Source organism: Ambystoma mexicanum, chromosome 3q (assembly GCF_040938575.1).
Source record: "Ambystoma mexicanum isolate Mex_15411 chromosome 3q, UKY_AmexF1_1, whole genome shotgun sequence".
NCBI classification, from domain to species: Eukaryota; Metazoa; Chordata; class Amphibia; order Caudata; family Ambystomatidae; genus Ambystoma; species Ambystoma mexicanum.
The window spans coordinates 1,236,090,211-1,236,112,485 of NC_090926.1; the positions used below are offsets into that span (position 1 = coordinate 1,236,090,211).

Sequence of the window (22,275 nt, forward strand, 5' to 3'; positions counted from 1 at the left end):
AAACATTTATGTTTATTGGAATATGGAAAACTGATAAGTTGATTGGATATTCTAAAAATAGTTTAATGCATTTGAATTGCTGTGTGAAAAGTTGATGCAACTGAAACACTCCAAATAAATAAGAGTTTTTTTTTAAACTGTAGACATTGGTGTTCTGGAATGTTTTCATGTGCTTTTTGACTTTCAGAAATCCTAGGGGCAGGGCCAAAAAGGTTCTCAATTTATATAGAAAAGAGTAATATCGTAATATAAAAACAGTACAATGTCCATAAAATCAAACCACAAAATAAAAAAGCAGTCGACTCAAAGTCCACAGCAATTAAATCACTTACACACTCTAAGACAGCTACGAATGCTAGGGAAGTGCGTCCACAGAAACTCTCCAGTTAAAGGAAAAAGCCAGATAAGAATCACAAAGTGCCAGTAGAGCAGCAGAGAAGGCCATTTTCAGGCTGACGAAAAATGGAAGATCCCACCAGAGGAGGTCAAGAGCCAGATCTAAGGACCAAAGATTCTTCTCAGAAGAATTGCAGCAATGGAGCCAAACGCCGGTTATGGGAAGGGGGACCAGGAGAAAGGACTGTATTCACAGCCCCCAGGCACCGAAGAACCGAACTAGCAACAAGTTGTAAGTCATAGGACCCCATGGATTTAGACTGGACTGCTGCAAAGAGTCAAGAAAGGGCACGATTAGCAAATGCAGAGGTCAGTTTCAGTCTCGGAATATAGCTTTGGCAGCAAAAATGGCCCAGGAAGCAGAGCCTGCAAGCAGGGTCCCTGAAAAAGGCTGGGTGAAGAAAAGTAAGCCAACAAGGTTGGAGGGCCCCACAGCCAAGAAGAGGTGGCCATGGCCGTGACCTACTGAACCGGGTCAGAGGATGATCCGCATGAGGATTGCATGAAAAAAAGACGGCTGCAGGAGCCTAGTCCAGAGCATTCGACAACAACGCAAACTATTTCTAAGGGGAGAGAAAAGGCAGTTCAGATTCCAGCACGACATCCCAATTCTGTCACAGTGCAGTACATGGCCCAGGAGCTTCTAGGGAATGACAGCGCTGGAAGATCCAGCTTTTCCTGTTGAATCAGGGGGAGGAAGAGCATGCAGCAGGATACCTCCTCTGACAGCGAGGGGAACATCTTTCCCTTCAAGAAGATAGAGTCAGGATCGCAATTCCCGTTAGGATTCCTCACCGACATCTGCTTCCCACCACCCAGAAAGGAAGTAGTTTTAGTGAATGGCTTGGAGTATCACTAATCCAACAAGAAACTGCCAAATCAAACAGTTTAAAAGCTTGGCACTCATGTTGCCCCTTTTTGGGGAGAAAATGCTGCCAACGTGGAAAAAAACTACAACCAAAGCAAACATACAGCTGCCACTAGCACGTATTCCCAAACTTTCTGGGTGAGAAGATTTCCCCAATGAAAATATGGGGCACTTTGGGAATACACTTGAGCTGGTTGCCTTATGGGTTACCAGTACACCAATAGAAAAGAGAAACAGCGTTCAGTGAATGTTAGGGAGAATTCTCAAAAATGTGCCCTTCACCTTAAGAGACCCCCAGCAACTTTGCTGGATCTTGAGGACGTGATTTTCTTTACCTGGAGACAGCGAGAGCCTTTTTTCCCCACTCTCTCATGTATTTTGATGTGTTTTTCACCCTTGTGTTTTTTAGTTATGGGGTTTTAGACAACTCCATAGGCATTATCTTTTCATGTGTGTCACACAGCACCCTTAGTGCAGTGACACAGGGAAGCCTTTCAGGCTTTGCCAAGGTTTAAATACCTTCTCTGGGATGAACTACTGTTTCCCAGAGTAAGTAAAGTGAAATTGACTTTACTAGTCTTTTGAAATTCCTGGACCCAGCACACCCTATCTTACAACAGAGTGCTTGAGGGGTTACTTAGTAATCTAGACTGTGTCTAGATACTCATGTAGCAGTCAAATGCTACATTTTCCTCTCAGAATGGTTGGTGGCAATGGTTTTACAACGAACTACCATGATTTGTCCCGACCGCGAACTATTCGTAGCTCTTGTAGCGTTAAATCGCAGGAGCCATGTTTTTCAAGATGGCGTCTGAGCCCCCTCTGTAAAATCAGGTCCCGGTCTTTTTTCACCATTTCTTTTTGGAAAGGTCCTTCTAGAGTTTGTCTCTGCATACCGAACCAGGTTTGGTCCCTTTGTTCCTTCACCTTTGGCGGGCTTCAGGACTGTAGACCACCTGTGGAGCCCCTGAGCATCTGGGGTGGGCAGGAAGTGAGGGAGGTGCCCGAAACTCTGCTTAGTCTGCTAGGAGACCCAAATTCATTCTGTGGTGATTGGCTGTCCGGCAAGGACAGCCATCCTGCTGGGTGAGTGACAGCTAGGCTAGAATGAATGGGAAAGAACTGCATAAAAGGCGAGTCTCTTGGCTTGGAAAGCCGAGTCGAACACTGGAACAAAAGAACTGAAGACTACCTTGAAGAGGACACGGCTGCTGCAACTCCTGGACATTTGTTTGCCCGGTGAAGCCCTGCTGCAGGCTCCGAATCGCCAAGTTCACCTCGACAGAGAAGCCTGTGCAAGGACGACTTCTCCCCTTGAGTTGGTGGGACCAATCAACTCAACCTTAAGCCACCTGGATACCAATCTCAGAGCTGGTTTTATTTTCCTCAGAGTGCTGCAGGAAACCGAATAACCAGGAAGAGGGACACTAGTTTGTGTGCTTTACTCACAGTTACCAGAATTGAAGTTTGCCAGTTGCGAGCGGTTGGCTGTTCAAGTGCAGGAGTCCCCGATGTCCCGTTCTTATCCCCACGACTGATGCCCAGGAACAGTGAGATCTGCAGGAACAGAAGTCATCAGCTGCCTCTTTTTCTTCATTTGTAAGGTACTGTAAAACCAGACAGAGTACTTAACTCTCGCGGTGAAAGTGCGTGGAACTTTCCCAGCTCACAGGACTAATCAGCTTGTGACCCCAACCTATGATTCTTGCTACAAATTATTCCTAAGAACTTTTGCAGAGACTTTTCCATTTAACGACCAGAACTGCTTTATCCTATCCAAGACTTTAGCCCATGGACTTTGGCCTAGCCTATTGCATTGACTTTTCTCGTGAACTCTAAATATTTGCACTGTCTAAGAATAATTGTAACCTTTCATGTTCTAATAATCTTTGCCTTTTTACTCGTCTTGAAAAGTATTTGACATAGTATTGAAGTGTATTTTTCTGTGATATATAATTGCCTCCCTCTATTGAATGTTTTATAACTGACAAATTAATAAGTATTTATCAAAGAAACCTTGACTGTAAGTTTATTTGAACACCTGTGATTGTAGATCTCTGTGTAACATCATTACAGCTAACATTCCCTCTTGAGATAAGCCTGGCTGCTCAACACGCTACCAAAACTGTGTGGTACAGACTTATACCAAAGGTTGGTTTTGCTTACACCTGTACTCATAGTGGTCTGTAGTGGTCCCGGTAGGTACTGCATTCAAACTTTGCCTAACACTGAAACTTTGAAAAACGTATTATTGTTGAGAAAAAGAAGTCAGGACACCAAAAAGCCAGCCAAAAGTCTAGGGACTGCCTCAGTTACAAAAGGAAAGCCAATAAGGGATTTCTGACATAACAGCGTGAGATTCCATGGGAGAAATCACTGCTTTCCACACACCTCAACTAAGCACCACACTTACAATGACCAAGTACTGAGGCATAATTCATTTTTATTGACACCATCCAGGAATTCACCTTCACCTTTTATATGTCAAGTATGAACAGGTTAAACGATCACACTGTTTGGTAACTTATTTCCTTGGCCTTAGATGGGTGAAGGGCAGAGTTGCTGCAGTGAGGATTAGAACTTGTGAAATTAGGGTTAAACCAATGGCCAATCAACCCATGATTGGAACCGCACAGCTACAAAGGCACACAGACCCTTGCAGTAAACAAATTAACCCACAAAACCTTCCTATCAGACAACATGAGGTCCACAGGTTGCCCATCGTTCTACTAGTAACACAAGGATTGCTCCATCAGTAAATCGACACGCTGGGCTCACTCTCAATGCCAAACAAAACTTAACTCAAAGGAGATGATTTTGGATCAACATGGAACTTAATTTGCTGGAATTCAAACAACTGATTTTCTTTAGAGGAGCCCTGACCATACTTTGCTGCAATTCTGTATAAAATACACAACAATGTTGTGTCTTTCATATTCCTATAACAGGTGCACTTTTGTAAGCAGTTTATCTGTGATTTCAGTTTCAATGAAAAGTCATTAAAAAGGGGTTGACCAGTGACCACTCAACCTCACATCTTTACCTCATACTCCCTCCCAGTAGCAAATAATGCGGTCACACCAATCTCTAGAATGACGGAGCATTTTTATATCCTCCCAGACGCACCAATCCCCTTCTCCTTTATCCTCATCCCAAAAGCACATCATTGTTATCAAACCTTTCCTATTTTCCTTCTCTTTTTCTCCTAATGCAACACAACCCTGGTGTGACTAGTGACATTTATTTTTCTTTCCTTAAATCTACTGTACTACATGAATCCGTCACTTTCACCTTTAACATTCCCAATGTTCTTCCCTTTATCTAGTTCCTCGCCACCAAGCTTCTTACTGCATCTCATCGTTTCCTGGCTTGGCTGTTCTGCTCTATTTCTTGACATTCCCTCCTCCCCATCTGCCTCCTCTTTGCTCCGTCTAGAACTCGGCCATTTGGCTCCTCTTTTCTCTGCCTTCACTTTCCTCTATAACTTTCTCTCCTGGCTACTTCGCTCCTGCTTTTTGAGTCTTGTGCTCTTTATCATTTTCTTTCTATCATCTATGTATCCATAGCTTTGCTCCTACATCACTTTTTTCTTTAATCTACATAAATTATCCTCCTCTTCGCTCTCCATCCTTACATCTTCTCTCTGTACCTAAAACACCCTGTGCTGCCTCTTGCTTTTGCTCTGTCATCCCACCAGAATATTGGAACTCCTTCATCTGTCCCTCTACTTCCTTACACAATTTCTATTATCTTCTCAAAGTCCTCTTCTGTCCAAACTTTCTAGCGTTGTATTCCCGCCCTCCCCCAAGAGTTGCCTGGTCATCATTCCACTAATTTCTCATTGTACCATTTGTCTTTGCGGACTGATTGTTTGTGGAAAGCGCTATACACAACTCAAGAAATACAAATACAGGATGTCCCACAGACTCCCCTCGCCCCAACCAGAGACCATATTTTTACTGCAGGATGCAAGCCTCACCTTCGTGGTAGCTGAACACCTCCATGCTGGGCTCAGTGTACGGGTTGTAGGCTGGTTTGAAACGTAGCCGTGTGATCCCTGTCAAAAAACGTAATGAAACCATGTTAGATATTGCCAAGCTTTTACATACAGCACACATGCAACAATCGGGCTAGTCTCATAGTGCCTAAATGATGTGTGCCATCACACTGGACGAAGCCTAGGTCAGGCTATAGACACAGGACTCTTACACAGGCGAAGGCCAGCCTTTAAGCACAGCAGGGCTTGTTGTAAGGAGGGGTACCTTCGCACCAACAAACTGCATCTAAAGGTCACCTGTCACCACACTCCCTTAAATTGACAGAACATCACCCTGCCTCTGGTTTTCCACTGCATGCTTGCGTCTAGCCATGGGCTGGATAGGGTGCACATGCCAAGGTCTTCATTTCCTAGGTGGCTTTTTACAAAAGTTTCTTCCAAAGATTTCAATTCCCTCCTTTCAATTTGAGCTAAAAGTAAAAGTTCCCTTTGATCGTGCATTAGGCATCATCAGGTTCTCTTAAGTCACACCTTCCTAGGATTGTGTGCACGAATATGATGCTCTGAAAGGTGCAACCTCTGGAGATTCTCTTGTAGATATCATGTTATTTATGGGTACATTTTCTCTAAGACCACGACTGGGATCTTGGAGCTGTTCTAAGTCATCTATGGGTGTACATCCCTCCATCCCATGCCCATCAATGTGAATGCAATGTATGTTGTGTTTCACACTACGATCTACCGGAAAACTAGATGGGTGCAGCAGTACACTACCAAATGTTTACTCAGTACTAGGAGGTCACATCCACAGCAGTGTAGCGCATTGCAAAAAAACCAAATAAGGGTGGTCTACTCGTAGACCTCCCTGGGATCATGTAAAAGACACAGGGTTCTCTGCAGGTAAAATAACCTGTGGATTGTTTGACATGTTTCCAAAAACTCCAATCCTCAGATCGTGTGCATGGACTAGCAACCCTTCTGATATTGGGCTTTTTGTAAATGTTACTTGTAATGACTCTCTGCGGCTCTTTGGAGTTCCTCACAAGAGGACATACCCTGTGCCTTCTGGACAGTCACCAGCACAATGAGCCATGTACTGTATGCACAGTACATGAGACAAGCAAAGACAGGTAAAGAGTGGATAGAGAAGGTAAATTACCTAACTTGTGGAAGAACTCTTTCAGTACACCCATGAGGTTACCAAGCGTCATCCCATAGTCTGCCACCACACCCTCAATTTGGTGAAACTCTGCCAGATGTGTGGCATCCAGTGACTCATTCCTGAATACTCGGTCAATGGAAAAATATTTCACAGGAGTGAAGTGTTCCTAGAGAGAAAGAGGCAAGGTAAAAAAAAGACAATTTATATATCTTGCACACGTGAAGGGGTACATTTTGCCTACAAGTGTAATATACTTGGGAAGGTAGACATGTGCTACCTGAATTGGCCACACAAATGAATTCATAAATGCGCTCACTTATTAGCAATAGCTTACCCATGTGGTTAAATATGAATCAAAAATATCCCAAATGATTAAAATGCCCCAGGACAATTCAAAAGCAAACTCTCGGGAGGATAGCTCAGATGAACGCGCTCGCTTTGGAAACAAGATGACGCAAAGCAACACAGGTTCGATCCCCAAGTCCACGCTTAGAAACATTTGGGTATTAAGGGCATTATAAACAACCAAAATTAAAATGTGAATTCTGAAAGGACCTCCCTGGGAGGCTTCACCAAGACACTATTACATATTTTTTAGATCTGCCAGGTTAGTGCATCACTGTAGGTGCTGCACCAATCAATCTTCCTCAAAACAACAAAGTGTCTTTCTGGAGGTCATACACTTTTATCCATTATCGAGGACATGGAGAAGGGAAGGGAGCAAAATACTGGTCGGAAGTGTTACAAGGCACCAGCTGTAAACCATGAAAATACATTTTGCAAGAGGAAGATCGGAAGCAAAATTCAGCTTTCTGGAGCCATGGTACATGTCAGAGCTTCAGGAAATCTCATTAAAAAGGTATAAGTCGAATGAGAGGGATGCAGCAAGGAGAGGAAGCGAGTCAGGAGTACTTATAGGAGAGCGAAGAATATTGTGCGTCAGGAGAATCGGAAGCACCAACAAACACGGAGAGAGGCAATGAGAGGATAGACCTCTAGAGGGAGTTGAAGATCAGGACGAGGAGGCTGTTGGCAACGGAAATTATGAAGTGTGGTGGATCAGGAGAAGGACGCTGTAAAGACATTGTCACTATATAGTTTATTTAAAGTAAAACAAGGCCTGTCTTTCACTATGTCTATGGGGTGTTTTGCTAACCAATGTGCTCGTCAGTCAATGTGAATGGCCAAAACAAGCCTGTCCAGCGTCCAAATCTAACCTATCTGATCCTACCATCAATATACCCAAGGCCAGAGAACGACTCCCTTCTCCTGGTTGCTGTGCCTTGTCACAGGGTTTTCTCGATTCAATTGTTTCTACTCTCTGTTCCACCATGTTCAGATTTCCTCCGCTTTCACATGCTGGTTCACCAGCGTTTCTCGATCTGCATCGGAGCTGCTCTGTGTTCTGCGATGGCCCGCCTCTTTCCTCTGCGCTATGTGCAGAGGTCTTCCCCTGGCTCTCTCAACATCTTGCTCTCTCGGCCTTCCGTCCTTTCTCTCTGGTCCTTGCCATATCATTCCTTTTCAGTATTCTCGGCACAGTCCATTGGAGACTAATTTCAAGGGATAGCCTCAGTTTCTTGTCATGGAAAATGTGGCTGCAGTTTATCTTCATGAAACAGACCGGTAAAATAGCTCAGCGGGTTGAGCGCTCGCTGCTGCAATTGAGCGTGATCTGCAGGTTCGAATCCCAGCAAGGCCAATTCAGCCTTTCATCCTTCTGAGGTCAATAAATGAGTACCAATTTCAGTTTGTATGTAAATATGTGCTCTGTAAAGCACTACATAAACACATCATTATCACATGAAACTGATAATATGCTGATGTATTACACAAGTCCATATAAGCCATCACTTGGAGGGTGTCAGGGAGTTTGTCACAGGAACGCAAGTCTCTCCCGTTGAGGCCCCACTTGCCTCAACCCCTAGGAAGGTTGAGGTAGCAGAGCGGGTTCACCTCCCTAACCTCACAAGGTGGGGGCCCCCTCCCTTCTTCCTTGGGGAGAAGGGACACGTACCCTCAATTCGTCACATACCCATGCCCTTATTTCTGTGGCTTCTCCTTCTTTGCCAATAGGGAGCTGGCTCAAAAAAATATAAATTGCCTTGTTCTTGACCTTTCCGATGTTTGATCATAAACAGAAGGGTTGAAGATCCAAGAACCAGCTCATTTACTCAGGGATCAGTGTCTTTTTGCATGCTAATCCATTTTAACAGGGAGTGGTCAGTTATTATCGTTAGGTAAGAATTGGTGCAGTCACACTGTGTGAGACTACACAAGACATATCTGCTTGGTATAAGGTAACCCACCTTTTGGTATAGGTCTTTACTGCACAAGTTGGTAGTGTGAGCAGCCAGGCCCATCTCAAGAGGGGTAAATGTGAGCTGTAGAGCTATACAAAGTTGGTGGATACTCTTTGGACCTGCTAATACATTTCTCCTACACCCTGAAATGACTTCAATAACAAGGAAAGTATTGCATTTATTATAAACAATACACTTTTTAGACGCTTGGTTGCAGGAAGGAAGGGTTAAGGAAATAGAATGGTTAGAACATACTTTCTTATAACAGGAAGACAGTTTGAATATGTTAGGCAAAGTTTGTATGCAATACCCTTTGCGACCACTACACACAACTAGGACTACAGGTGTAAGCAAAACCAACCTTTAATATAAGTCTGTACTACATAGTTTTGGTAGCGTCGCTGAGCAGCCAGGCTTATCTCAAGTGGTGAATGTGAGCTGTAATAATGTTACACAGAGGCCTAAAATCACAAGTATTCAAATAGACGCTTATACTCAAGGTTTCTTGGTAAAACACGTATGAACTGTCAGTTATAAAACATTCACTAGAAGGAGGCAATCTATATCACACAAAAATATACTTCAGTACTTCACACTATCAGGTTCTGAGGCATTTAAACTACTTTGAAGTAGGAGCAAAAAGGCATAGGTTAATCAAGAGAAGATTACAGTTATTCATAAACAGTGCAAATAGTTGGAGTTCACCAGAGGAGTCAATTCAAAGCAATAAGTTAGGCCAAAGTCAATGGGCTAAAGTTTTGTACAGGATAGGCTGTTCTGGTAGTTAAACGGAAAAGCCTTTGCCAAATGTTCTCAGAAGTAGTTTGTAAAAGAAACATTCATATTTTGGGTCACAAGCCGACTAGGCCTGCAAGTTGCCAAAGTTTCAAGTACTTTAGCAGTGAGCGGCAAGTGCTCTCGGTCGGGTTTTCACAGTACCTTGCAATGAAGAAAAAGATGCAGCTGAAGACGACTGTTCCTGGCAGTTCCTGCAGATCTCACTGTTCCTGATCCTCAGTTGTGGGGACAAGAGGGAGGACGTTGGGGGACTCCTGCACTGCATTGTGGTCAAAAAGCTGGCAAAGGCTTATCTTCAATTCCAGTGGCTGTAGACAAGCACACAAACTGGTGTCCCTCTCCCTGGTTATTTGGTTTCCTGCAGCACTCTGAGGAAAATACAACCAGCTCCCAAAATGGTATCCAGGTGGCTTATGAGTTGATTGGTCCCACCAACTCAAAGGGAGAAGTCGTCCTTGAAGGGCTTCTCTGTCGAGATGAACTTGCCGATTCGGACCTGCAGCAGGGCTTCACCGGGCATGCCAACGGTCCAGGAGTTGCAGCAGCCATCCTCTTCCAGCTCATCTTTGGTTCTTTCGTTCCAGTGTTCGACTGCCTTCCAAGCCAAGAGACTCACCTTTTATCCAGTTTCCTCCCATTCATTCCAGCCTAGCTGCCACTCATCCAGCAGGGTGGCTGTCCTTGCCAGACAGTCAGCCAGCCAATCACGCCAGAGTGCATTTGGGTCTCCTAGGAGACTAAGCACAGGGAGCTGCGGGCACCTCCCTCACTTCCTGCCAATCCCAGACACTCGGGCGTCAGAGGGGGTCTTCAGTCCTGAAGCCTGCCTAAGGCGTAGGAACAAAGGGACCAAACCTGGTTTGCCGCGCAGAGACAAACTCTCGAAGGACAAGACCGGGACCTGTTTAAAGAAAGAGGGCTCAGACGCCATCTTGAAAAACATAGCTCCCATGATTTAACGCTACCGGTGTTAGCGGTCGGGAAAAATCAGGGTAGTTGGTTGTAAAACCGCTGCCACCAGCCATTTTGAGAGAAAAGGCTAGCATTTGACTGCTACATGAATTTCTAGAAATAGGGGATAATAAGTAACCCCTCCAGCACTATATTGTAATATAGGGTGGGCTGGGTCTAGGAATTTGAAAAGACTAGTAAAGTCAAATTCACTTAACTTTCTCTGGGAAACAGTAGTTTATCCCAGAGAAGGTATTTAAACATCGGGACAGCCTAAAAGGCTTCCCTTTGTCACTGCACTGAGGGTGCTGTGTGACACAAATGAAAAGATTATGCCTATGGAGTTGTCTGAAACTCCATAATCAAACACCACAAGAGTAAAACACATTCAAAATACATGAGAGTGGGAAAGAAAAGGCTCACACTCTCCAGGAAATAAAATCAAGTCCTCAAAATCCAGCAACGTTGTTGGGGTCTCTAAGGTGAAGGGAATTAGCACATCTATGAGAATTCTTCCTGACAGAATCCTCTAATGAAATCTTTCCCAGAAGTAAAAGTATTTCAACAAATTACAACCTATGAAAGGACAAGCAATGGCAAAGTCAATAGATTAGAAGGGTGCCTTTAGGGAGCCAGGACAGCCAAAGTCAATTGGACAAAGTATATAGTTCTGATGCACTTCTTGGATAAAGTCTTTCACAAATTCAGCTCGTTCAAGAAAATCACTGAAGGAACACCAGTTAAACCAGTGCACAGGGAGTTGGAATCAACTCAGAAAAAGGTAAGCCAATGCAATTCTCAAGTGTGAAAACACGACAAGTACCCAAAAGTACCTCTGGTTTGAAGAAAGTGGTCTAGCTGGATTTCCTCTTGCTACAGCCAAGCAGTCCCTTGTTCCCGAGCCTCAGTAGTGGGGACAAGGAGGAAGACATCAGGCGGGCTCATGCGCCAGTACTTAGGAAAGGATTTCAGCAGCTACAGGTTCTCTTCGATTCAGGGGCTCTTCGTGGTTTCCACGCCCCACAAATAGGCACTGATGCAGAACGAATATCTCTGGTTGGACTTTCCTTGCTCCCACGGTCCTGTACTCTGGTGAGGGGACTCTGGATAGAGATTTCCTGCTTCTGGAGAGCATTAGGAGGTTCCTGGAGCTTTTGGCCGGATTCGTTCTGCGGAAGACGTTGAATTTGGTTATGGACACTCAACCCCTGGCATTGGCTTCTTTAGCACTGGAAAGGCACAGCAAGTCAGGGTAGCGCCAAAGAGGAGTTCATCACAGGCTAGTTGGTCCCACCAGCCCAAGAGGAGAAGTTGTTCTGTCTGGAGGATCTCTGTCCATGCGAAAAAGGAGGGGAGCACAGCAGCAGGGCTTCACTGGCCCCTTTGAAGTCCAGGAGGTTGCAGCGGGCTTCTCTTCACGATTTCTTCGTGGTCGACTCTGCATGTAGTCCCAAGAACCTTGCTTAATCACCCAGCAGGGTGGCTGTCCTTCTCGGACGGCCAGCCGGCCAATCAGGACTGGTTTCGTTCAGGTACACCTAGGGACAACGGACAGGGGAGCTCCAGGACCCTCCCTCACTTCCCGTCCTTCAAGACACTGGAGCCAGGGGTGGGCTTCAGGGCTGAAGCCCGCCAAAGGCAAAAACACACAAATGGCTAAAACCTGTCTCAATTTACAGAGTAAAAGCCCAGAAAAACCTCACAAACAGAAAATGCAAAAAAAGACAAGGGCAATTTTGACAAAATGGGCACCCATGGGTGCTGTGCCGCAGCAGAGGATTCCAACTGCGGTAAAAATTAAGACTGGTAGTAAAAAGTAAACCACTGGCACCAGCCATTTAAAGTAGTGAGGGTAACAAAAAATGTTTCATGAGAAAGGATAAGGGGCTACTAGGTAACCCCCCCCCCCCCCAGCACTCCAGATAAGATGGTGTGTGCTGGACCTACAAAGCAAAAGATAAGATCAATTTCACCTTACTATTCTTGGGAACAGTAGTTCACCCAAGAAAAGGTATTTAAACCTTAAGAGAAAGCCAAAGGATTTCACAGTGACACTGCACTGAAGGTGCTGCGTGTCACTATACAAAGAGCAGATGCCTATGGGGTTTGTCAGACTCCAAAAACAGTTAAAAACATAAAAGCCTAGTCAGGGAAATACACAGGAGGGAGTGAGAAAAAGGTCCCACTCACTCACGAGTTAAAATAAAAAAGTCTCAAGTCCAGCAAAAGAGCTGGGGGTCTCTAAAGTGGGAGGAAATTAGCACATAAATTAAAATTCTCCTTAACAATTAACCTACATTTTTGGTCTGTCAAATAGTATTTCAAGTGCGTGACTGCCCATGATATAGCCAGAGCCTCCAGTTCTACTGTAGAGTAGGATTGTTCTCTGGGGCAGAGTTTCCAGCTCGTATTTAGTACAGGATGATAAACAGGGGCGTGTTGATGTAAAAGCATGGCCCCTAAGCCCACTTTAGAAGCGTCAGTAATAAGAAGTCTTGAAAGAAATCTGTCATCTTAAGGATGAGTTCAGTACGTAGGATTTTCTTCATACCATCAAAGCTTGCTTGATACCGTTGGTCCCCTAGTAGCTTTTCTGGTTGGGCATTCTTAAGCTTATCTGTTAGGTTGACTGCAACTGTGGCAAAATTAGGACTGAATCTCCCAAAATTTCCAGTCAACCCCAGGAAAGCACAAAGATAGCTTTTGGTCTTGGGAACGGTTGCTAGCTGCACACCCTTTACTTTCTCGTTTTGGGGTTGTTTTAGAGCATTCCTTGCGAAGAATCCTAGATATTTCACAGTAGACGGTGCAAGATTACACTTCCGAGGGTTGGCTGTGAGGCCAGCTTTTCTCAGGGCCCTAGTGATCTCATACAAATGGACGTGTTCTGGCCAACTATCACTATGAATTACAATATCGTCCAGATACGCCCTGCAGAAGTTTGAATAAGATTAATAGTTTATCCATTAGCCTCTGAAAAATGTCTAAAGACTCATGCAACCAAAAGGGTATCACTTTAAAGTGGAATAATCCTTGTTCTGTGGAGAACGTGTTTTTTCCCCTCTATCAAATGGGTTTAATGGGACCAGCCAATACCCCTTTGTTAGATCTAATGTGGAGATGCATTTGGTAGAGCCCAACTTTTCAATGAGATTGTCTAATCTCGGCATGGGATAATTATTGAACACTGACATTGAATGCAACCTTGTCTAGTCAAGGCAAAACCTCCAGTTTCGCAACAAAGACAATAGGGGAAGACCAATGACTATCAGAAGGCTCAATCATATCCACCTGGAGCATTTCCTCTCTTGTTCATTTATTTTCTTCAAAGATTCTATAGGGTCTTAAATTGATGGTCTTTCCCGCCGAGGTTCTGATGAAACGGAAGAAATGGACCACTCTGCCTGGTTGGTCTGGGACTACCTCAGGGAATTGATCCAGTATGTCAATAAGGCTGGCCTTTTGGTCAGCTGACAGATCCAAGGGAACTTCTCTTTATGAAAGTCAGCCAGGAGAACGGCCATAGTGACGCTGCCATCTTGGTTAGGGTCTGCTCTCCACTCTAATAGGTTAACGTGATAAATTCAGGTTTTCCCTTGTCTACTTGAGAGATCAGATAATTCAAAGGGCCTTTCTTTCCCCAAGATTTTATATGGACCATACCATTTGGAAATCATCTTGTTTTTTTAAATAGTTAGAAGAACCAAGACTGATTGTCCCACTGAGACTGTACATGGTGTGGCCTGTTCATTGTATGTGACCTGCTGTTTTTTGTGCTTGCCCCAAGTGTTTGTTCACAATTTCTCATACTGTTGCCATATGGGCTTTTCATATCTGTGCAGTCTGTGAAATCGGTAAAATAGCCGCTTCCCGTTCTTTCCAAGTTTCCCTTAGCATTTCTAGAACATCCCGAGGTTCACTCCCATAGAGTAGTTATGAGGAATACTTCAGGTAAGCTTGGGGTTGAAGGGTTTCTAACTGTGAACAAGGGCCAGGGTATCATCACATCCCAATTTCTTCTGTCGGCCTCAACCCATTTTCTCCGTATTTCTTTAAGGGTTTGATTGAAATGCTAGGAGACTGTTTTCCTGGGGATGATGTACCAAGGTTTGTAATGTCTTAATATTGAGCATTTCGTTGACCGCAAAGGACGTGACGAAGGTGGTACCCTAAATGGTAAGGATCTCTTTTGGAAATCCTACCCTCAAGAAAAATGGTAATAGGTGCTTCTGTATTTGTTATGTTGTATTATTACAGAAGGGGGGAAAGGCTTCTGGATAGATAGTGTAATCTACAATTACTGGGATGTAGCGATTCCCAAGCTTGGATGTTCCTAAGGGCTCTACTATGTCCATCACAATCCTTGAAACAGATTTTAATGATGGATAATGGCTGCAATAGGGCATGTGGAAAAGGAGTGGTTGCTGTTTGACAGATTTAACCAATTAGAACGAAGTTCTTGATAACAAAGACTCCTGGCCAATAAAATCTGGGAACTATCTGGCTTTGAGTTTTTCCTATTCCCTGGTGTCCAGCTGCCAAATGGTAGTGTGCAAGTTAGGACGTATATAGCGTAAACGGCTAGTTCCACGTAGTTGTAGGCGAATAGTTTTCTGAGTGGTTATGACACCTCGATAAAGATTTTTTTTTTTTATGTAAAAAAAGGACTAGCTTGATTTCATTCCTTCTCTTCAGTAAGGACCTTACTAAAAAGGCCTTGGTTAGAATGGGATCCTTCCTTTTAGCAAAGGCTAGGTCGGTTAAGGGAGAGACCTCTACTTCATGACCTCTGCTCCCTTGTCTCTACTCAGGAAAGCTCTGCCTCTCAAAACCCTGTTATCCCCCACTCTGTGTCTGTTCTATCCTGTGGTATCGGGAATAAGGTTTTCTGAAGATAGATAGAGATATATATATATATATATTTATCTCTCTCTATCTATCTCTGGGTTATTCCCATGGTTATGTAGGAGGACTTTGATGTCTCCATTGAAATCTGGATCAATGACCTCTGCCATAATCTCTAGCTCATTTTCATGCCAAGACGGACTTGGATGCCATTTGAATATCCTTAAAAAAAATATATATATTTTTTTTATATATATATAATTTTTTTTTAGGGGCGGTTAAGGTCAATCAGTAGAGATTAGTTGTCTGTCGCCAGGCAGTATTACTACCACCTCAGTACTATGTAAATCAAATTATGTAGACTCAGCTGTAGCTACTGTAGGGGCTTTGGCTTCAGGGCTTATCTAATGAATAATACAGGTCCCCAACTTTTAGCAGTTGGCTAACATCCCACCACTGACACCATATGTGGACGATCACAAGTTGGAAGCCCGCACTGTAAAGACATCATCACTATATAGTTTATTTAAACTATAATAAGGCTCTAGTTTCCCCCCATGTGTTCCCTACCTATTTGACTAAGGTGCTTGTCATTCAGTGGGAATGTACAAAAGAAGTCCGCCCACCATTCAAATCAAACCTATCTGACCCTACCACTAGTATAACCAACTAAGGCCAGGAGAATGACTCCCTTCTCCTGGTTACTGTGTTTTGTCACATGGTTGCAATCAGTAGACCATTCGTAAATAATCTCTGGTTATCCTCTGGATTAAGTTCTGCAGTCATTTTAGGGGACTGGTATTTTCTGCTCCCTCCTTCTTAGAGATTGTCTTAGTTCTGTTCAGGTTCCTTCTTTCGCCCTTGAAGTGTTAGAGACCCTCTTGTATATTGTTCTCCTCTCGAATATTTTGGTTGTTCAATATCCAATTATAATCCACCTCTTCCCATGGTGCTGTTTCGTGTATGAGGCTGATCTTTCTGAGCTCACAGGTCTTTATCCCCCTCCAAGTGTCTTTCTCTAGTATGCTCCCTTTCTTATCGTCGGGATATTCCCTTTTCCCAGGGTGACACGTTTCCAACTTTGTTTCATTCCCCCTTAGTATTTTCTCGGTTTCTCCTGATCTCATTAGCACAGTTCGGGTTTATCCAATTATTTCCACTTCTTTCCACATTAGTGCTGGGCCGAGTTTTGTTTAACATATAGTGAGTCCCTCTTGCCCTTCCAGTATGCCTGTTCCCCATATTACCTTCTGTATTCAGGGGTAAGGGCATTGGTACCTGTAGAACGTTGGACTCTTTCTTGCTTTCTTTGTAGCTCTGCGGCTTAGTTTCCGCTGCCTCTCGCTCCTTATTGTCCCACTCCTGCCTGCTGGATAGCGCTGGTGCCATGACTCGGATCAGGAGTTTCCTCCTGCTGGGGGTGTCGGTGTATGGGCGGGCTGCCCACCACAAATGCTTGTGGTCACGCCACCACCGAACTCTCCCAGAAATATTGGGAAGAGCAGCAGTGTAGGGCTCCTGATCAATAGGACCCTAAGCACTGAGCCCTCTACCCCCATCTGACATCAACCTTTCCTCTTTTGCTCCCTCACCCAAGGCAATCTTCGTGTCCTCTGATAGTGACCTATAACTGCAGAAAAACCTCACTACAACCTAGCCAAATCTCCCCCAACCCCTCCCTTCTAACTACCAACAACCTTGTAGTTGGCTCTCCATGAACAACCACTCTTTTCAAGTTCCTATTAGTCTACAAAGCAATCAATGGTCTTGCTCCTCAGTACCTGTCCGATTTGATGTCAGTTTACTCACCATCTCGTTCCCTCCGATCCTCCTATGCACTCAACCACAGTCCCATACCCCCCCTGTGCCTCTTGCTTTCTCCCTACCCACCCTGCTCCACTGCCCATAACAATCAATCCAACTGTGGATCTCTTCAAAGCTTGGCTTGAGCTTCAATTACTTGGTAAAGAGCGAGCTCCCCCTGGGGGCGTGGCCAGCAGCCATGCGGTAGAGAAGTACCTCCTGTGAGCTCTCGCACGATCCGTCAATATATATGCCTTCCAGTAGAATTTTAGCAGATCTAAAACTCTGGACAAGGAGCTGCAGTGCGAAGTGTGGAGGTTGGGACGCCATCAACAAGAGCTGCTTGTCTCCAGAGCGTGAGAAATTCAGCATGGTGCTCGCAGCCTGATACGACGGAAAGGGACTCCAAGTGGGGAGTGGCGGGTGCAGTGTCAGCAGGCAAGGTGCAGAACGAGAGGACGTCTGCTCATCAGTGGAGGCCACCAAGATGACAGCTGAGGGTGGAGAGAGCTGCTGTGGTACCAGCAGGAGCCTCGGAACGGCGCTGTCACGCCAACAGGTGTGTGCTTGATGCAAGCCGCAACCCTAGCAGGCACACCTTACACATGAGAGCGCACGGCAAGAACATTGGAGGTTAAGAGGAAGGGTGCCTAGGAGCGCTCCGGGTATGGTGGACTAGTGGCTGTTCCCCTCAATGTGCTTCATACCAACACGAGCAGCTGAGAATTTGTAGATCTAGAAACAAAGCCGGGAAAGTATGCCGGAAAGGTGGGTGCATGGGAGGACTGGCCTGGGCAGTGTCACTTGCAGGCTGGCGGTCCCTCTCCCACAAGCCACGTGGATTGGGCAGATGTATTGAGCTGGGGGACCCCAGGTGCCCGAGTGGTCTTGTCACAGTATGCCCTGGTGCTGGGGAGGCACTCTAATGCTCTGGGTCTGGCCCATACATTCATGAAATCAGCAAGAAACCCAGGCAGTTTACACCCTTGTTCTCTGCTTCCCTGGACAGTTGTACTTTGATGTCTTTGGAAAAGGTTGTCAGAGACCCTGCGGCCTGTAGTGGCTTGGAGCGGGGTGTACCTGAGGGCACTTCTGAGCACCCATCAGAGGCCTCTCGCTCAGTCTCCAACACCTGGCCAACAACTGTCAAAGACTGCTTGTGTGAACTCAGTGCATGTGTGCCCTGGTGCTGGAGGGGCAATGTGGATGCAATTTAGTGGCTGGGGACTCTGCAGTGCGGCAGGTCTGGCCAGAACTCAATAATGGCAGTGTGAGGCCCAGGCGGCGCACTCAGTTCCTGCTGCCCCTGCCTGGGGATACTGGGAAATAAGGCGGAAGACGCAGAGGGATGGGCCCGGTGAAACAGCCGTCTACGGGGCCTTCCTGAAGCGGGCAGAGGGGGAGGAGAATGACCATACAATAAACGCAGCAATATGCTGCTGCAGGAAGTAGGGCCTGGCGCCTTGTTGCAGGGCTTTATGGTGGAGCGAGCCCATCGGTCCGTAACCAGGAGGCCCACGCCTGGAGCACCCACTCAATCGCCACCCACCCTCCCACCCCCTCCCGAGACCAGTGATTGTGAGGATTTAAAATTATAGGGATAGGGTAACTACCCTTGCATTCTCCAGACAAGGTGGTGTCATTAAGAGGGGGATTGGCGAAGATAGCGGTGTACCCATGTACCCAGACTACCCTCTAAAAAGGGGCTGAAGGCAGCATTCGGCCCGACAAAGGAATGGCACCGGCATGCTGGATTGAACTATATGCTGATTTACCCGGCAAGAGTAAAGGTTATTCACAATGGAACTTCTCACTTCTTCTCACACATATGGGGCGCAGGTTTGGATGGATACAGTGGCCATTGCCCTACTCCCCGGACGGCCAGATGCGGAGAACTGACTGATGGCCAGGTCTCCCATTAGAACACAAGCAGGAGGCGTCATGGAGTTTGTATTATGGCGGGAGAGAAGCAGGGTCCCTACATGAGGAAACCAGTAAAGGGACTGGTCTACCCTGGTGGCTACAGTGTGAGCAGCTCTGCCGTTCACGGTGCACCTCTATATCCCTAACCTTTCTCTTTCTTTCTTCTTCGAGTGTTAGACTCTAGTACTCATGCACATGAGCGGCATCCTAGCTCAAAGGAACCTGGCTTTGTCTAAGAAGTGGCTGCACCTGAATGAGATGGCTATGGTTGGGTGGTTGTCAGGGACGTTTGGGGGTTGGGTTAAGTTTGGGGTTTGTTTTAAATGCATGCTGCAAGTCTCAGTTTCCCTGCATGGGGCTCCAATGGAATGCGCCTGTATGCCCAAGGGGTATTTTAAGTTGGGTATGGAGGGGACCCACTTTGCTATGGGGTTTAGGGCCCACAAGTTAACTGGATGCTGGTTTTGGTGGGATTTTTGCCTGGGGAAGCTTAGGGTCTGCAGTGGGGCGAGTGGGACGCGGAAATGGCTGGAAATTGCAGTACTGGGATGGAGGAAATTACGATTGTTTCTTGGAACGTCAGGGGGCTCAACAGTTTTAACAACCGAAATAGGATGCATACACATGAGAGGCAAGGGAATACACACAGCTCTCGTGCGAGAGACATCACAAGGAGGCTAGGCAGGCTGTGCTCAAGATGTGGGAGGGGGGCATATATATGGGCCCACCTATAGGGCATTTGCTAGAAGCACACTTATATGGGTGGTCCCTTCCGTACCCTTTAAGTTGCTTGAATTCAAGTTAACAAGGGCAGGATGACAATTGTGCACAGGTTTTTGGAACAACGGGAGATCTGCATAATATATACATATGCCCCAAATCATGATGCCACCACCTTTTTCAAGTCCTTATACCGCAGATTGCATCCATCGTATCGGGGGGTGGGGCTTTGTGGATATAGGAGGGATTTAGGGGGGGATTTCAATTGTGCACTGAACCCTAGGGTGGATAGATCAGATAGCAAACATAGCAGGCCGGCACCCCCGGCGAAGACATTGGGCATCTTTAGAATGACTTGGGGTTAGCAGACATTTGGAGGCGGTTGCATGGGGACAGGATAGGGACTATTATTCTAGCCCACACAAGGTTAAGACACGCATTGATTACATGCTTACGGGTGCCGAATCACTAGGCAAATTTGTTATAGCTGAATACAAATCTAGAGTACTCTCGAACCATGCACCTTTGGCAGGAACATGGCAGGGAACTAAGGTAGGCCACATGTGCAACTGAGAGCAGTAGCACTGCTCGATGATTCGTTCAGAGCTATAAGAAAGGCATGGTATCAAAGTAAGACATACACAAGGGATCACAGTTCAAGGGTGTTTAATGAACTTTATCAGGGGTGTGAAAAACACCCATCTAAACCTAAATCCAAGATGGGACCAAGCTATGACCATCACATACAGTCCTAGTGGAGTCTGGCCCAATAAAAAGGGCCTATACTAAAAAGAAACTATTGCCGTTGGCCTCCCTTCGCCATGTTTTTAGCACTGGACAAGGTGGGTCACTCGAGCACAGCACACTCTTGGGCTTCTTTGGCACAAGGTCACAGTTCCTTTTAATAACATCAGAGCCTTCTGTGACCAAGTCCCTTTCGTTCTAAGTCTCTTGCTTCAAAGGCCATGATATACCAGAAACAAAGAAAAAGTTCCTTTCCAAATATTCAAGTCGGGCGATTTACTCTTCACCCACGATTCCCCTCAGCTGAGCTCAGATCATTCTTTCACAATTAGCTTCCCTCAGTCGGGTTCACGTTTGCCACACCAATATCTTTGCGAGTGAGTTTCACTATTCACCCCTGGTCCCCTGTTTAACAATGAGTCCCCCTCTTACGAGCTCAGACCAATTTCAGTTCATAGGCAATCCAAGAATTTCGAATGTGCACAGGATTCAACTTAACCAGCTGCGAAACCACGTTGATTTCACCATCCAATATTTACACGCTCTGGGGTTACCAAACTGAGACCTTCGAGTGAGCACCCACATGACGCCGGACCACTCTATCTGGTATCTATTTTGGTTTCATAAAGTTCAATCACACACAAGTTCTCTGTTCATACAAGGTTGATGCTTGCAACCTTGAGCATAGCACAGTCCGGTCTGCTATCAGTTTCTCCCAACTCACCAGCTGTGCTCAACTCCTTGACATTGCTTTGCTGTCGGAGTCAAGGACCGTACACGGTAGCTATCACTTCTCCCCGCCTTGAGGGCCCCGTGTACCTTTGCCACACGCTACACCATTCATCAGCTTTAATTCCTGGTCTTATGTTTCTTTTCCTTGAGGCTTCTTGAAAGTCACGATCCTTTCTTGAAAGGGCAACAGTAACTCCCTCCTCCTCGTCGTCCTCTCTGGTCTCGCCGTCTTTCTCCTCGGTTTCAACTGACTTCCTGTAATACCTGCTTCATTGTGCATTTGGCCTTGCTCAGATTGTGCTTTCGTGCCCCGCCTTTTATCCCTGTGCGGAAGCGTGATGTAGTTATCAGTAATTGCCTGACCCTTCTGTTGGGACATGTCAGGTATACTGCTCTGGTGTTAGTCCATTGTCGCTCACGATGAACTGCCCGTGAGAAAGTGTTCGCGTCAGAAAAGGGGAGTGGGGGAATTACTAGATATCCTACCTGATAGGATGGGGAAAAGGTGTCGTAAGGAAGGGGATACTGCGTCTCACCCTTCGGTGTCCTACTTCCACTCCCGAAGAGCCCCCCATCCAGGCCATCCTCCCGCACTAGTACACTCCCAGGAACTGGATCCAATAGCGATTGCTGTGTCCTGGTCACCTGGATGACAGATCCCTGGGGATTGGCAGGTGAGACACCTTCAGGTTTCTCACAGCCCATATGGGTGACAAAATGGAGTAATTATTTGCGCTACACTCAGGGGGTGTGGCGAGTGCGGGAACCCTGTGGGAATCCTTCAAAGTGGTGAGGAGGGGTGAAGCGATTGGCAAAATGGGACGGGGGGTGCACACAGGGATTTGGCGCACATCATTTCTGACAAAGAAACTGAGATTGAGGACCTGATGAATGGGGTGGAACTAATGGGGGCGTGAGAAGCACATTGAACTGAGGCAAGCATGTGTTGTGGACTGGGAGCATTTGGGGAAATATGATTATTCAAAATATACAGAGAAACTTCATGAACGTGGGGACAAATCTGTGAGAGTGC

At 45.8% G+C, this 22,275-nt stretch overlaps 1 protein-coding gene across 1 annotated transcript in view; it reads right to left on the reverse strand.

Moving 5' to 3' along the window:
• FARSA (phenylalanyl-tRNA synthetase subunit alpha) overlaps nucleotides 1-22,275 on the reverse strand; it is a 130,069-nt gene that overhangs the window by 17,304 nt on the left and 90,490 nt on the right. Inside the window, exons 10-11 of the mRNA XM_069604177.1 lie at nucleotides 6,421-6,589; nucleotides 5,244-5,321 (exon numbers count right to left, since the gene is read on the reverse strand). Of these exons, the coding sequence (XP_069460278.1) occupies nucleotides 5,244-5,321; nucleotides 6,421-6,589 (247 nt within the window). The remainder of the gene's footprint in view (nucleotides 1-5,243; nucleotides 5,322-6,420; nucleotides 6,590-22,275) is intronic.